General features: G+C 36.5%; 1 protein-coding gene across 1 annotated transcript; it reads right to left on the reverse strand.

Moving 5' to 3' along the window:
* Positions 1 to 5,677: 5,677 nt before the first annotated feature.
* Positions 5,678 to 6,698, reverse strand: LOC100619854 (olfactory receptor 51I2-like). Its single transcript, XM_007491142.2, has one exon. The coding sequence runs from the start codon at positions 6,696 to 6,698 to the stop codon at positions 5,751 to 5,753; it is 948 nt and encodes a 315-aa protein (XP_007491204.2). The 3' UTR covers positions 5,678 to 5,750.
* Between the last annotated feature and the right edge of the window lie 6,962 nt (positions 6,699 to 13,660).

Genomic DNA, 13,660 nt, shown 5'->3' on the forward strand with positions numbered 1-13,660 from the left:
GGCAGATAATTGTGGCTGCTACTTTTCAAATGCAAGGTTTACTTTTTGTTTTCTGTGTTAATGGCTGCATATCTTCAGAGACTGTACTATATACTTCAACTTTAAGGGTGCTTTTCTATTCTTTAATCAATTCAACTTGTGCAGGGCTCTCATTTTCTGTGTTATCATGGCTAGTGCTCTCCAGTGCTTTCCTTTGTTCTCAATAGGCTTATATTCACCAGGCTTCTTATTGCTTGTTTATTCTCAGATGTCATCAGTATATGTAACGTCACTAATGACATGATCACATGTGAGATATCTGAAACTCTGAAATAATATCTTCCTGGTATATCCTCTCTTCCTTCCTTCCCCTGGTATGTAGACTATTTTAGGATGAAGTTTTAGAGATATGGATAACCCTTTTTTTTTCAGTTCTAAACTACATCTTGCTGTTAAAGTCATGTTACAACAGATTCAACCAATGTGAATCCGTGCTTCTCCAGCATTCTAGATGTTAGTATCTGTCCTAGCTTTGAGTTGGAATTTTGCTACAAGTTTAGGAGTGTTCTTGTTGAATTATTTGTTCTTTAGTGTATAACTTATTCTTTTTGCTATCCCAAGACTAGTCTTCATTCACATAAGATTTAGTGTAGAATGTTACCCTATGGAACTCCAACTAATCTTGGTTTCACTGTTACATCTTGAATGGTGTTGTCATATGTTTGAAGTTAGAAACTAGAAATGAAATTTTGTATCTATATCTCCTTCTCCAGTTCACAAAATGTTTCTTAAGATTCACCTTCCCGTTCAGAATCTATCTCTTCATACGCCAGGCAATTCAACTTCTTTATAAAAGCTTCTTCATTATCAACCCCTAAGCTCGCATAGATTTTTTCCAATGGTATACAGCTTACTCTGTGCCCAAAGAATAACTCTTCATCATTATATTGGTATGAGTTTGTTTGCACTGATTCCAGGTATTCTATCTTTTCACTTGCGTCCCACACATCCCCTTCTTGGTCTACCTCTTCATAAAGCTTATAAAACTGATATGGCATTTTTTCTACATCATCTTCATCCATTATAATTACACCTTTTGGTATCCCTTCAGATTCAGTGTCTAACTCTTAATCAGGGTCACTAAATACAGTCCCTATGGTATTTGGATCTTGCTCAATGCCATGTGAACTCTTGTCAGATGTTGGTAACTCTGGCTTTGTGTTTTGATCTAAGACTTTGTCACCAGCTTCTGTGTTAATCAAGTCAGTTTCTTGTTGATTCTCACTGCTAAGCTTTTGAATGCCATTTTGAATTGGTAAACTAGATGGTATGAGGTTATGTGTTTACTTCTTGTTATGGAGAGGATAAACTGATTGGAAACCTGTTACTTCACAAATAGCTGCTAGTCTCATATACACAAATAGCTGCTATTCTCAGTTATGAGGTATTCTGGATATTTAGAAGGAAGAGTTGTAGACTAGAGAAAGGGGTTTCTGTATTTTGCCTTGTCCCCTTTAAATAGGACAGAGAATAGGTTGTAGATCCCTTAAGAGGAGATCCCAGAACCCACTGGGAAAAGGAAGTTGGGGAAACTGGTCACTTGCTCTCTGGAGAGTACTCTCTAGGAGTAGGTGATTGGAGATTTGCTTTCATCAATCCATGAGGATTTTTGTGAGAGTAAACTTTGGAAAAGATCTTTCATCTGATGAAGATTGAAGAGTACTTGAACTGAAAGAGTATGACAGGAGCTGTTCTCTACAGGAGCTCTAGGTGGCACCAAAGAGCAGCATCTGTGAGAACTGATAGGCAACTATCTCTGAAGCTGGGTTGACACAGAGCTACATTTAAGTTGGGACTATCCAATGTAAGTGAAGGAGTTTAAGGATAATTATAAATTTACATATTAGTATAAGAATAGATAGATAGATTTGGGGTGCAGACAGACAGCAGTGGAAGTTTAAGGAGGTTCACCTTCAGTGAACAAGGAAAAAACCCTTGTGGATTATTTTTTGGGAGAATATATTTGGAAATCCTAGAATTAGGTTAATATTTTTTTTCTATGTTGCTTTCTATTTTCTTTTCATATCCCTGATACTCCTTATAGTTAATAATAAATTAGTTGGATTATGCTGTGTCCCACAGCTTCATATAACATCTACCACTGGTCACCCTAACAGCTCAAGTCTATATCAGCTATCTATCTAAAAGCAATAACAAATATCAAGATGAATATCAACTGGCCATTGATATAAAGATCAATAATATCCATAACACCATCAGCTGTGACACACACAGAAACACACACACCTGTGTTTTAGTCTAGTATCTCAGGACTAAGAGAGCTTGTTACCTCAGTCAAGCTCTTATTTTCTTCAAGTTACTCTGGGTCCCAAAGATAATCAGTTTCTCTACATCACTCTGAGTCCCAAGTAAATAATGTCAGTTTTTTACATTTTCATTGTATATACTAGGGCAACTCAAGAATATCAAGATAATGTACAAAATTATTTCATGTTGGTCTTTCCAAGTTTTTTTTTTTTAATTAACCTGTTCATCATTTCTTATAGTGTAATAATGTTCCATCATAATCATACACAACAACTTGTTTAGCCATTCTCCAGTTAATGAACATTCCCTTGATTTCCAGTTTTTTGTCTCACAAAATAGAGCTGCTATAAAAATTTTGGAATACAGAGGTTCTCCTTTTCCCCTGATCTCCTTGGGAAATAGACTTAACTTTTGGGTCTAAGAGTTCACACAATTTTATAACTCTCTGATCATAATTCCAAATTATTCTCCAAAACAGTAGGATGAATTTGCAATTCCTGTATCACTGTCTCTATTTTCCACATCCCTTCCAATATGTGTAATTTTTTTATTGTTTTAACCAATCTGATAGGTGTGAATTGACATCTCAGAATTGTTTTGATTTGCATATCTCTAATTAGTAGTGATTTAGAGCATTTTCTTCATTTTTCCATATATGGCTTTGAATATTTTATTCAGAAACTGTTATCAACTGGAGGACAACTGGAGTTTATTAAGTATATAGTGGTATGCTAAGATATGTACTGTAGGAAAATAATTTTAATAGCTTTATGAAGTATGAATTAGAGAGAGAATGATGAAACCAGGAGAACTACTAGGAAAGTGTTATTCAAATATCTTTGACAGATGAAAAAGGCCTAAATTGAGGGGCAACTGTGTGAATAGAGAGAGAAGCATACAGATATAAAAATATTTGGGGATGCAGAAACGGGAACATTTGACATCTGATTAGATAGGTGAACCTGTATGCTTAGAAGGATCATAGTATTATTCCAGGAAAATTTAGAAGATGGTTAGACATATGGGGGGGGGCATAAATGATATAATGAGTTGTCTAAGGAAAACTAAAAACCGTTTATGATGACTCATAATCCAGTGAAACTCACTCTCTCCCTCAAAAATTTAAGAGGAGAAATGGGGTTTTTCTATCATAATCATAACCCCAAAGTACACAACCAGCCTTCAGATGTGTATTTATTGCATTCACATGGTAATCCAAATGCCAAAAAATCCATATAATGTGGGTTGGGGAGGATGTGACCAATGGTATATTGCAGCTACTACTGTGGCTGCCCAGATAGAAGTTTGGTCATAACTGCCTCATCAAGGAAATAATATTTTGTTAATCAAGGTTGGGAGCCTTCATAGTAAACAGAAGAAGAAAAATGGAGGCATTTTGAGGGATGAAGTTAGGTGTGGTTGTGTAGGAGACAAATTCCATAATTGGCTATCATGAGAGAGGGAGAAGTTGACCATCTTCCTAACCAACAATTGGATGATAACATGCCCATTGAAGACAGTGAGGGTCTCCTTGGCATCAAGCTATGCTCTTTACTTTGTAAACCACTGAACTAGAGCATTGGGTTAAACCTGATTAGGTGAAAATTAATTTAAAATGGTTAAACATAAAGACTTATAATCAGGAGCAAAAATGAGTTTGGAGAGGCAAGTTAAAGGCAGTAGTTGTTCCAAAAAAGACCTGCATAAAATAAAAGAAATGGCATTATGAAGAATGAAACAAGACAAATTAAGAGACTGTTATATATAGTATCAGAAATATTCTTTGAAGAGAGACTTGTGTATATCTACTTCCAGAAAAAGAACTAATAAATAGAAATAAATAATACATAGCTTTTTATATACATATATCTTTTTTATCAAATGATGACTTCTCTAATGTGGGATGGGAGGGAAAGAAACAGTTATCTGAATATTTTAACATTAACAATTAACATTAACATTAACAAACAAATTAATAATTTTTTTACAAAAGGAAATGGTTTGTGTCTATAATGAATAATTTTTATATAAACAGAATCAGTCCCTGTATCACATTCAAAGTCAGCATTACTTATGCTGGTAGTATGGAATTGATTACTGATTGTTGATTCATTAATAATTGAATTGTGTTTATTACAGAATTAACCATTGTAGATGAGTTGCTAAGGATGATTCAGAAAAATTCTGTGTAGACCACATGACATCTCATTTGAAATGAAGTCCTTAAATTTGATATACCTTCACATCACCATCAGGAAGGACACTTGGCAAAGAAGACATCACTACTTCTAAATTCCATTTGGAGAAGGTCTAAATTCATAATGAATTTTCTCTTACATTGAACTGAAAAAATCCCTGCAATTTTACCTACCCACCAAAATTAAAAGAAATTACTTCTTTCCTCTGGGCTGTATAATAGAGGGTAGGTCTGGTGGTAAACAGAGAGAGGGAGAAAGAGTGGAGATCTCCCCTCTCAAAGTGGGGTTCAGGGGAAACAGCTGCTGTTTAACTCAGCCAAGGGAGAGGAGATGGAGAGGGAGAGGGAGTAGTTCCCCCCTTCAGCCTCCCCTCAGCTATGACTGCTCACCCCAAACCACCTCGACTTCCCTTTACTACTAATATCTTTCCTCAGAGAGAGAGAGAGAGTTACCCTCCCCCTTAAGCTGGAACTGTTTCTCACTCACACTAGAGTCAGTTTGGGAAAGATGACAAACTTTATTCTAACTAATTCAGTTGGGGATAACACAGGAAAATAGCTGCAGGAAAGGTTTTTGTGAGGAAAGAGGGAAAAAGGTGTCCCTATTCTAACTATCCTTGCCTCTCTCCTCAAGTTGGGGAACCCAGGCCTTGGCAGCCTTGGGCCCCTGAGAGATTAAGGCTTGGATGGCCCTGGTCTTGGTCCATGGGCACAGTTCTGACCCAGGGCACCAGGAGCTGTGAGGTGATCTTGTCAGCTGCTTGGCTGTCTTCTCCAACTGCCCCTTCAGTTGGTAATCGGTGCCGGGAAGGGTGTCCAAAAGCCAGGAGAAGAGGTAAGTCTTTCCTCAAGAGCAAAGTCTTGACCAGACCTCTCCTTAGGCTGTCTCAGAATTGAGAGAGCTAACTGCCTTTCTCTGACAGAAACTCTTGTTCTCCCTGAATTCCAGAACATCTCCTGGGGCGACTCCCCTGCTGAGGCTGAGACCCTGTCAATTTCCCAGACTGTAACTCCAGGTCTAGGGTTTGAAACCTCTATCACGGATGGACTAGTTATTTTCCAAGTTTCTCTTTCATCTGATATCTCTCCAAATGTGTGCAAACTGTGTTCATGTCCCATCTACTTCTTCTCTTTATCAAGCCAAAAGTTACTACCTCCTTTAGTCAGTCTTAATATAGCACGGTCCCTAGTTTCCTCATTGTTTCAATGACCCTCTTCTAGACAAGGCAAGTTCAAGTTTTTTCCATCATAACTTGACCCTAAAAATCATCTTTTGTAGTCTGCGCCGTATCTCCTTAGTCTTGATTGAATAGATAATGGGGTTAAGCATTGGTGGCACAAAGAGGTAGAGGACAGACATGAGAATATGAACTACATGGGGAAGGCTGCCTCCAAAGCGGTGCACAATGGACACACTCACCATAGGCACATAGAAGATAAGCACAGCACAGATATGGGACACACAGGTGTTAAGTGTCTTGAGTCGTTCCTCACGGGAGGCGATGGCCAGAACAGAGCGGAGGATCATGATGTAAGAGAGAAAGATGAGTGCAGAGTCCAAACCAAAGGTGAGGAGTACAATGGATAGACCATAGTGGCTATTGAGGGATACGTCAGCACATGCCAACTTGATCATGTCCACATGTAGGCAGTAGGCATGAGACAGAACATTCTGTGGGTGGCAGAAGGGCAGTCGCTGAAGGAGCAGGGGAAATACTAGGATGAGCAGGAAGCTGCGGAATAGTGTGGCCAGCCCCATGGCTAAAATGCGGGCATTGGTGAGGATTGTGGCATAGCGAAGTGGATTGCAGATGGCTACATAACGGTCTAGGCTCATGGCCAATAGGATCCCAGATTCTGTCCAGGAGAAGAGATGAATAAAAAACATCTGAGCCATACATCCCTCAAAGGAAATCTCACGGGCATGGAAGCAAAGCACAGCAAGGACAGTGGGCAGTGTGGACAAAGAAACACCCAGGTCATTGACTGAGAGCAAAGATAGAAAATAGTACATAGGCTGGTGCAGGCTTTGTTCTTCCTTGACAATGACTAGGATCAGGGCATTGCCCACAATGGAGATGGCATAGAGCAGGAGGAGTGGGATGGCCAACCAGGGTTCCATTGCTTCCAGTCCTGGAAAGCCTGTTAGGATGAAGCTAGGGGAGTCAGAAATATTGGTCCTGAGATTGTCCATGAGAGAAAACATGGAGTCTTTGCCAGCAACCAAAGCAGTTTTCTAGAGACATAGAACAAGAAGAAAAAGATATCATACAACTGTTCAAGAGAATAGTTCAAGTGTAACCGGCAAATTGTAGTTTGCCAAGATTGTGAATGTTAAAAACTGTAATGCCAAACTCTGTAAAGGTTTCAGCCAAACTCTAAAGATAATTTTTAGTGTCTTGACTTAAAATCTAAAATTAAGTGGTCACCATGGGAAAATTCACAAATATGAAAATACCCAAGTCATCTGTGTTTTATGGAGATATTTAATTAATACAAATGAAGAAATTAAGGGAAGGGGAGAGAGGAGAGAGAGAGAGAGAGAGAGAGAGAGAGAGAGAGAGAGAGAGAGAGAGAGAGAGAGAGAGAGAGAGAGAGAGAGAGAGAGAGAAAAAATAGTAGAAAGGGCCTAAGCCAAAATGGCCTAGGCCTGAGCCTAAGGGAAAGCAAGTCAGTCTTTATCACTCACCACAAGATTGTCTCCAAGCAAGCTCCAAACCTCCGAACTCCAACTCCAACTACAAACTCCAACTCCCTAAATTACCCTTACTTTGCACGACTGATATAAGAATGAAATGATAGTTAGCAACTAGGTGGCTTAGTGGATAAGAGCCAAGAATAGAAATGGGAGTTCCTGGATTCAGATCTGACTTTAGATACTTCTTAACTGTGTGACCCTGGGCAAGGCACTTAACCCCCATTACCTAGCCCTTACTATTCTACCTTAGAAGGAATTGCAGAGTATTGGTTCTAAGATGGAAAGTAAGAGTTTAAAAAAAAAGAATAAAATGATAATATGTATAAAGAATTTTGTAGGACTTCTTGGTTAAGATAGCCACAGAGTAGAAGCAAGGGTCTTTTTATCTTCATAACTGACCAATATAAAGCTCCTCAAAAGGACAAAAATCAAAATCAGATGTGTGAAGGGGCTTTATCATAGTGCAGTCTTGAAGGTAGGCAGGGTTTGGGCATTTTCATGCAATAAGGGGGTAAAATTGCACCTACCAGACCAGAATCAGAGCAAGCAAGGAACAATCTCTAGGTACATGGGGAGGGGGGTAGGCTACCTCAGGACACCACAGACTTAACCATGAGGGCAGAGAGACTTATGACCCCAGGAGGTTGAGGAACAAGGAGCTTGGGTGCAGAGATAGAGCAGAGAGGAGCTGCCTATAGCAGATGCAATGAAGACTGAAAAATAGCCTCAGAGAAAAAAAACTACTCTATAGTTCAATACACAAAGACCTATCTACCCTCCTTACTCAGACTGCTGGCTGGGAAGGGAAGAAAAAATAACTAACACAGCAATGGCCACCAACACCCAAGAACTACAATATACAACTACCAAAAAAAAAAAGGTAAGAAAAAGCCTCTCACCATGGATAACTTCCATGGAGGAAAACAGCAGTCTACAGAGGAAACAGCAGAGGGTTACAAACAAGGAAAGACATGCAAATTTCCCCAAAAATGTGAATTGGTCACAAACTCTCCAGGAACTCAATTTGGAGTTCAATAACCAACTAAGGAAGATAGAAGAAACTTGGCAAAAAAAAAGTGGGATAAAGTTAAAAAAGAAAATAACAGTTTAAAAGATTTTAAAAGAATTTCCCACTTGGAAAAAGAAGTCCAGAAATCACATGAAATGATGAGCAAATTGGAGACCAGAATTGACCTGCTGGAAGCCATGAAAAGTAGGATGGACCAAACTGAAAACGAAAATCAAAAGATCATAGCTGAAAACCAGTCTTTAAAGACTAGAAGTGGGCAAGTAGAAGCTAATGATCTCACAAGACAGCAAGAATTAATAAAACAAAGTCAAAAGAATGACAAAATAGAAGGAAACATGAAATATCTCATTGAGAAGACAATGGACCAAGAAAACAGGTGCAGGAGAGACAATTTGAGAATCACTTTCGACCTGAAAAACTAGAAAATTAAAAAAAAAAAAAAACAGAAGCCTTGACATCATATTATAAGAAATTATTCAAGAAAACTGCCCTAATATTCTTGAATACCAAGGAGAAATGAATATTGAAAGAGTCTATAGATCACTCTCTACATTAAATCCTTAAAAGACAACCCATAAGAATGTAATTGCCAAATTCAAGAGCTTCCAAGCTAAGGAGAAAATATTGCAAGTAGCCAGAAAGAAACAATTCAGATATCAAGGTGCTCTAATCAGGATTACACAGGATCTGGCAACCTCCACACTAAAGGACCACAAGGCTTGGAATATGATATTCAGAAAGACAAGAGAATTGGGTCTACATTAAAAGGATTACCTACTCATCAAAACTGACTATATATGTCTAGGGAAAAATATGGGCATTTAACAAAATAGAAGACTTCCAAGTATTTGTAAAGAAAAGATTAGAACTAAAGGGAAAATTTGACATCCAAATACAAAATTCCAGAGGAACATGAAAAGGTAAACAAGAAAGAAGGAAAAAGATCTTTATTAAGGTCAAATTGTTTATATTCCAATATAGAAAAATGTTATTTTTAACTCTCAAAAACTGTATTCACTATTATAATAGTTAGAAGATTGATTCATAGATAGAGGTTGGGGTACTAAGTGGTTTAAGATGTTATGTTAAAAAAATGTGGGGGAATAGAAGATGGCACCAACAGAAACTTGAAGAAATAAGAAAAATAAGATAAATTATGCCACATAAAGAGGAACATAGGAGAGGGAGAGGAATAATACTATTATAAGAAGGCTAGGAAGAGAGCACTAATAGGTAATACTTAAACCTTACTCTCAGTGGAATCAGCTCTGAGAGGGAAGAACATCTAGAACCATTGGGGTATAGAATTCTATCATACTGTACAGGGAAGTTGAGAGGGAAAAAACCAAGGGGAGTGGGGTGAGGAGTACCAAAAGGGAGGGGAAAGGGGGGGGGAGGGAATTTAATAGACCCTAAAGAAAATGAGAGAGGGATAAGAAGGGAGGGGTGGAAAGGAAAGGAACATAATGGTGAGGATTAGGGGCACTGATTAAAAGCAAAACACTGGTGTAGAAGGAAATAGTGAAAGAAGAAAGGGCAGGACTAGGAGAGGAAATCAAAATGAATACATAAGTGAAAGCACAAGTGGTAATCACAACTCTAAATGTGAATGAGATGAACTCACCCATAAAACAGAATCAAATAGCAGAGTGAATTAGAAACCAAAATCCTAAGATGTCTACAAGAAACACACATGAGGCAGGTAGACACACACAGGGTATAGGTAGGAGGATGGAGCAAAATCTATTGAGCATCAACTGAGAAATAGAAGACAGGAGTCTTAATGATGATATCTGACAAACCCAAAATAAAAATAGATCTGATTAAAAGATATAGAGAAGGTAATTACATCCTGATAAAAGGCAGTATAGACAATGAGGAAATATTAGTATTCAGCATGTATGCACAAAATGGTAAATCATCCAAATTTCTAAAGGAGAAACTAGCAAAGCTTAAGGAGGAAATAGTAAAACCATACTAGTGGGAGACCTGAACATTCCTCTATCAGATCTAGATAAATCAAACCAAAAAATAAATAAGAAAGAGGTAAAAGATATGGATTAAATCTTAGAAAAACTAGAGTTAATAGATATGTGGAGAAAAATAAATAGGGACAAAAAGGAATACACCTTATTTTTCAGCAGCACATGGTACATTCACAAATATTGAACATAGACAAGATCATAAAAATGCTGAGAACAAATGGAAAAAAGGAGAAATCATTAATACAACCTTTTCAAAGCATAATGCAATAAAAACAATAATTAGTAAAGATACCTGGAGAGTGTGGTAAGTATATTGCATGCAACTGTAACACAACAATAACACAACAGTAACACTGACATAACACTAACCAAACAACATGACTTTCAAAATAAAAAATTAATTGGAAATTAAATAATATGATTCTCCAAAATTGGTTGGTTAAAAAATAAATCATAGAAACAATGATTTCATTGAAGAGAATGACAATGAGGAGACATCATATTAAAATTTCTTGGATGCAGTCAAAATGGTACTCAGCAGAAAATTTATATCCCTGAGTGCATATATCAAAAAATCAGAAAGGGAAAAGGTCAATGATTTGGGCATGCAAATTAAAAAAAACTAGAAAGAGTACAAATTTAAAATCCCCAAATAAAAATTACATTGGAAATTCTAATAGTTAAAAGAGAAATTAATAAAATTGATAGTGAAAGAAATATTGAATTAATAAATGGGACTAAGATCTGGTCCTTTCAAAAACAAATAAAATAGGTAAAGTACTGGTTAATCTAATAATAAAAGGAAAAAGAAAACCAAATTAACAGTATCAAAGATGAAAAGGGCAACCTCACCTCTAATGAAGAGGAAATTAAGGTCATTATTAAAGACTATATTGCTCAATTATATGGTAACAATTCAGTAATATGGGTGCTATGGATGAATATTTACAAAAACATAAACTGCCTAGATTAGCAGAAGAGGAAATAGAATACTTAAATAATCCCATTAGAAATTGAAGTCAAACAAACCATCAAGGAACTCCCTAAGAAAAAATCCCCAAGACCAGATGGATGCACAAGTGAATTCTATCAAACATTTAAAGAACAACTATTCCCAATACTATACAAAATATTTGACAAAATAAGTCAAGAAGAAATTCTATGAAATTCCTTTTATGACACAAAAGTGGTACTGATTCCAAAGCCAGGCAGACCAAAAACAGAGAAAGAAAAGTATAGATGAATGTCCTTAATGAATATAGATGCAAAAATCTTAAATAGAATACTAGCAAAAAGACTCCACGTGATCACAAGGATTATTCACTATGATCAGGTGGGACTTAGACCAGGAATGCAAGGATGGTTTAATATTAGGAAAACCATCCACATGATTAACCATATCAACCACCAATCCAACAGAAATCACATGATTATCTCAATAATGCAGAAAAGGCCTTTGAAAAAATACAACAATAATTCCTATTAAAAACACTAGAAAGTATAGGAATAGAATGGCCTTTCCTAATAACTAAAAACAATATATATTTAAAACCATTAGCAAGCATCATCTGCAATGGGGATAAATTAGAAGCCTTCCCAATAAGATCAGGAATAAAACAAGGAATCTCATTATCACTTCTGTTATTTAACATTGTACTAAAAACACTAGCAGTAACAATTAGAGAAGAAAAAGAAATTGAAGGTATTAAAATAGACAATGAGGAGACTAAACTATTAATCTGTTTATGATGTGATGGTCTACTTAAAGAATCCTAGAGAATCAATTAAAAAGCTAGTGAAAATAACAACTTTAAGCAAAGTTGCAGGGTACAAAATAAATACAGTATTTCCAACAAACTCAGCAGCAAGTGTTAGAGAAATTACATTTAACATCACCTTAGACAATATAAAATATTTAGGAATCTTTTGCCAAGACAAATACAGGAATTATATGAACACAACTACAAAACACTTTCCACACAATTAAAACTAGATCTAAACAATTAGAAAAACATTAATTGCTCATGGGTAGGACAAGCTAACATAATAAAATCGACAATCCTACCCAAATTAATTTATTTATTTAATGCCATACCTAACAAACTACCAAGAAACATGTTTATTGAATGAGAAAATATTATAACACTATAATATACAGCAGTGGTCATCAAAACAATATGGTACTGGCTAAGAGACAGAAGGGAAGATCAGTGGAATAGACTTGGGGTAAATGACCTCAGAAAGATAGTGTACAATAAACCCGAAGATTCCAACTTTTGGGACAAAACCTCATTATTTGACAAAACCTGCTGGGAAAATTGGAAAACAATATGGGAGAGATTAGGTTTAGATCGGTATCTCACACCCTACACCAAGATAAATTCAGAATGGGTGAATGATTTAAATATTAAGAAGGAAACTAGAATAGTATAACTGTCAGATCTATGGGAGAAGAAATATTTTAAAACCAAGCAAGAGATAGGGAATATTACAAAATGTAAAATTAATAATTTTGATTTTATTGCATTAAAATGATTTTGTACAAACAAAACCAAGAACAACCAGAATTAGAAGGGAAGCAATGAATTGGGGAAAAGATTTCATAACAAAAACCTATGACAAAGGTTTAATTACTCAAATATATAAGGAACTAAATGAATTGTACAAAAAATCAAGCCATTCCTCAACTGATAAATAGGCAAGGGACCAGAATAGGCAATTTTCAGATAAAGAAATAATAACTATCAATAAGCATATGAAAAAGTGTTCTAAATATCATAATTAGAGAAGTGCAAATCAAAACAACTCTGAGTTACCTACTTATACCTAGCAGATTGACTAATATGATAGCAAAGAAAAGTAATAAATGTTGGAGGGGATGTGGCAAAGTTGGGACCCTACTGCATTGCTGGTGGAGTTGTGAATTGATCCAACCATTCTGATACATAATTTGGAACTATGTCCAAAGGACTTTAAAAAGACTGCTTGCCCTTTGATCCAGCCATACCACTGCTGGGTTTATACTCCAAAGAGTTGATAAGGAAAAAGATTTGTACAAATATATCCATAGTCATGCCTTTGTGGTGGCAAAAAAAAATTTTTTTAAATGAGGGGATGCCCTTTGATTGGGGAATGGCTAAACAATTTGTGGTATCTGTTAGTGATGAAATACTATTGTGCTAAAAGGAATAATGAACTGGAGAAATTCCATGTGAACTGGAACAACCGCCAGGCATTGATGCAGAGCAAAAGGAGCAGAACCAGGAGAACTTTGTACACAGACAGGGATACACTGTGGCACAATTGAATGTAATGGATTTCTCTACTAGCAGCAAAGCAATGATCCAGTACAATTCTGAGGGAATTATGAGAAAGAATGCTATCTACATCCAGAGAAAGAACTATGGAAGTAGAAACACAGAAGAAAAACAGCTGCTTAATCA

This window comes from Monodelphis domestica, chromosome 4 (assembly GCF_027887165.1).
Source record: "Monodelphis domestica isolate mMonDom1 chromosome 4, mMonDom1.pri, whole genome shotgun sequence".
In the NCBI taxonomy this organism is placed as follows: Eukaryota; Metazoa; Chordata; class Mammalia; order Didelphimorphia; family Didelphidae; genus Monodelphis; species Monodelphis domestica.

What these genes read in the sequence shown, in the direction of transcription:
- LOC100619854 (XM_007491142.2), bottom strand. Translation starts at nt 6,698, where the DNA reads ATGGACAATCTCAGGACCAATATTTCTGACTCCCCTAGCTTCATCCTA.